This window comes from Limulus polyphemus, unplaced genomic scaffold (genome assembly GCF_000517525.1).
Source record: "Limulus polyphemus unplaced genomic scaffold, Limulus_polyphemus-2.1.2 Scaffold3350, whole genome shotgun sequence".
Taxonomy (NCBI): Eukaryota; Metazoa; Arthropoda; class Merostomata; order Xiphosura; family Limulidae; genus Limulus; species Limulus polyphemus.
Window position 1 is genome coordinate 31,026 of NW_013668960.1, and position 4,066 is coordinate 35,091.

At 36.4% G+C, this 4,066-nt stretch overlaps 1 protein-coding gene across 1 annotated transcript in view; it reads left to right on the plus strand.

Annotated features, from left to right (window-relative positions):
* Positions 1 to 4,066, plus strand: part of LOC106469195 (F-BAR and double SH3 domains protein 2-like) — a gene marked incomplete at its 5' end in the record, with an annotated part of 69,638 nt that overhangs the window by 24,312 nt on the left and 41,260 nt on the right. Inside the window, one exon of the mRNA XM_013929662.1 lies at positions 963 to 1,014. Coding sequence (XP_013785116.1) covers positions 963 to 1,014 — 52 coding nt within the window. The remainder of the gene's footprint in view (positions 1 to 962; positions 1,015 to 4,066) is intronic.

Consider the following 4,066-nt stretch of genomic DNA (forward strand, 5'->3'; position numbering starts at 1 on the left):
AGTGTGTGTGGGGGGATCAGGTAATATGGGCAGTGTGTGATAGACAAGTAATGTGGGTAGAGTATGTGGGACAGGTAGCCTGGGTAGTGTGTGTGGGGGGATCAGGTAATATGGGCAGTGTGTGAGCAACAAGTAATATGGGCAGAGTATGTGGGACAGGTAGCCTGGGTAGTGTGTGTGGGGGGATCAGGTAATATGGGCAATGTGTGAGGGACAAGTAATGTGGGTAGAGGATGTGGGACAGGTAGCTTGGACAGTGGGGGGATCAGGTAATATGGGAAGTGTGTGAGGGACAAGTAATGTGAGCAGAGTATGTGGAACAGGTAGCTTGGACAGTGGGGGGGCAGGTAATATGGGCAGTGTGTGAGGGACAAGTAATGTGGGTAGAGGATGTGGGACAGGTAGCCTGGGTAGTGTGTGTGTGGGGGATCAGGTAATATGGGAAGTGAGTGAGGGACAAGTAATGTGAGCAGAGTATGTGGGACAGGTAGCCTGGGCAGTGTGGGGGGATCAGGTAATATGGAAAGTGTGTGAGGGACAAGTAATGTGGGTAGAGGATGTGGAACAGGTAGCTTGGACAGTGGGGGGGGGCAGGTAATATGGGCAAATTGTGAAGGACGGGTAACATGGGAAGAGTGTGAGGTAGAGAGATACAGGCAACCTGAGCAGTGTGTTTGGGAAGATAATCTAAGCAGCGTGAGGGGCAGGTAACTTGGGATCATGCAATACAGGTAATTTGGACAGATAGTCTGGACAAAGTGTATGGGATATGTCACCCAGATGGAATTTGTGAGAAATGTTATGTAGTAAAAATATATATTGGTATACAAGTTAAAGGTATTTTTTTAACAGTGTAAAATAATGTTTAAAAACTTTTCGTCTCTTCCGTACTTCAAAACGAAAAATTAGTATACCAGAAACGTGTGTGTTACATTAACGATTTCATGTGTTTAATGTCCCAGACAGGAAAGGCCAAAGCTGAGGCTAGAATAGAAGCACTGCGAGATGGAGAAGGTGAGTTGTTGTTTTGTAATATGTATAGGATGGTCGATTTGAATATAATCTAAGAAATATGCATAATTTTTATACTTTGTTAGGTTTCTCTAGTTAGCTCAAAGGTGGTAAATGGAATAGGCTTAAATAACATTGTTTATAAAACTGGTTATTACTGTTTCAAGTATATTCACCATGCATTTAACTGTTATAAAATCAGTTATAAAAGTTCTTCGGGTATTATCGAAAGTTGCAATTAATTCAGTTTAATTTTATTAAATGTTAACTTTGAAACCATTGTACAGAATCAGTTCTGTCGGGTGGAATACAGCGACACTCCGCAAAAAAACATAGCAACATAAAAACAACAAATAGGAAATGACATATTAACAATCATCCACATGTGTATCAGATAGAACACAGTTAAGTCACTTCTAGAAGAAAGAAAACATAAAAAATAACAAAATCGTTCACAAGAAATATCAAATCTGTGAATGACAAAAAAAGGATTTTCAAACTGATGATTGTTAACGTTATGAAACCAGGTAATTTATCACATAAACAAGTGTTAATAACAAGAAGCATTTATTTGTTAGACGTTTGTATTTTTAATTACAACAGAAATATATTCATAAGAAATAAACAAATCGAATATACAAATATAACACTAAAAAATGAAAACTGAGGTACAAGTGAAATAGTTAAAATAGGTTTCAATCCAGTAAAGACTGTGTGTTATTTAGGGACGGGAGAAGAGTTTTTATGTATAATGTTTCTTTTATAAGAAGTTCAGTATCATGCTTGGTTGTTGAAAGAATTTTAAAGTTGGAGAGAGAAATTGGATGTCCTGTTTCTGTATTTTGCTGACAGATAGCGGAGTTGGGAGGGTTTGTAACCTTTCTTCCAGTTTTTATAGATATGCCCATGTGTTCACATGCTCGTACTTTAAGGTAACGTTTGGTTTCACCAGTACAGGAGGCCTTACAGTCTCCGCACGTGTACAAGTAGACGAGATGTGAACAATGAGCAGTCGGCAAACGATCTTTGTAGCGGAATAATTTTTTTATTCTGAAATATTTTCCGCTTCAAAGATCTTCCATTAAACGGAAGGTTGAGTACATTGTATTAAAACGGGTGTGTAATGTGAGCAGTATAGGAATGCGCGGTTATCAGTTGTTAGAACATGGCGACATGGACTGTAACGACGTGGTGTGGCTCCAAATCTGTTTTAACATAATGTGCTTAGCCTTTGCAAGTTTGTTTTGCAAAGTTCCACCTTACAGAAATTTCGAGGTTAAAGTACATTAATTCGAAGCTCCATTAACCAATCGAAGTAGTCAAGAAGCAAGAAGCCATCTAATTGTTTTAACCTTACAGAAAGAAACAAAAATACGTCTGATGAAATCTCTAAGTCTGAGTTAGGTTTTCTTTAACTAGAGGCTGAAGAAATTGTATACGGAAATACAACAGATGGCGTTGACATCCCAAGTACAAATTCGGTGGAATAAGTCGATAATGTGAAATATATTGCTATACGATACTGTCTAAACATTCATAGTGATACAACAGATGGCGTTGACACCCCAAGTACAAATTCGGTGGAATAAGTCGATAATGTGAAATATATTGCTATACGATACTGTCTAAACATTCATAGTGATACAACAGATGGCGTTGACACCCCAAGTACAAATTCGGTGGAATAAGTCGATAATGTGAAATATATTGCAATATGACACTGTCTAAACATTGATGGTGAAAAGTTGCTGTACTTGTAAAAAGGCTAATGAAATGTGATCTGACAAAACAAAATATAGTAGTCTCCTTTTTATTCATTCAGTTGATATGTGTATATATCTACAGGATTAAATTAACGCTCATGTCCGAAACCTTCTAGTAAATAAATCTTCTATGATTCCACTTCATGGGTTGCTTTTAAACGAAAGGAATTTAACGGTAGATTCGAGATCCTAGTAGTGAGTGATGTTGGGACTGCTGGCACATCGTAATTGCTATCAGTGGTGTCTATCTATTTCATTGCCCAGCTGTCATGTGACAGACAGATTTGGTGCTGATCTTCTCGGTTTAGGGATGCTAGTTAAGCTGTTAACATTTCAGAGGTCGCCTAGCTCCCAGACTTAACATCAATTACACGATCGCCAACGCAAGAATACCTCTTCACACCCCCTATTGTTGTCAAGACGAATCTTTATTGTGCTTCTAGTAGTTTTTATTGAGTTCCCACAAGAGAATATTAGTCATTCTTAACACTCCCGAATAATTCAAGAGGAGGTGGTGGGGGTGCTAAAGTATTTTCTACCAAAATAGGATACTTGAAGACTAGACCTGTGTTGTAGTAACATACATCTTATAGTACAGCCAGTTTATAATGTTGGATAATCTGGCTGAGTCTTGGATATTTCTGTAGAAGATAACGATAGGCTAGTAAAGCATCCTTGGTCGTTTCAAACATATTTTTCTACGTTATTTATGCACCAAATTTCTTGCAGGTTCATAAATGTTGGTTATATTTATTAGTACTTAATAATATATATAAATCACACATTTAAATACGTTGAAAATTTAAACAAAAATACCACCAATCTTGTAAGTGACTCCACTGTTTACTTTCGGGGCCTATTATGTATTATGTGTAAAAATAATTCTGATTTCACCCAGTTGTTCTTTACACTGATTTTTGTAACAGGCAAAATCACAGAATTACTTAATATAATGCAAAATGTTGATCTAACCAGTAACGAACGTTGGATAAATAAGTCGTTACTTTTAAGGTTAATGATATAATGGGATAAATAAGTCGTTACTTTTAAGGTTAATGATATAATAGGATAAATAAGTCGTTACTTTTAAGGTTAATGATATAATAGGATAAATAAGTCGTTACTTTAGGTTAATGATATAATAGGATAAATAAGTCGTTACTTTTAAGGTTAATGATATAATAGGATAAATAAGTCGTTACTTTTAGGGTTAATGATATAATAGGATAAATAAGTCGTTACTTTTAAGGTTAATGATATAATAGGATAAATAAGTCGTTACTTTTAGGGTT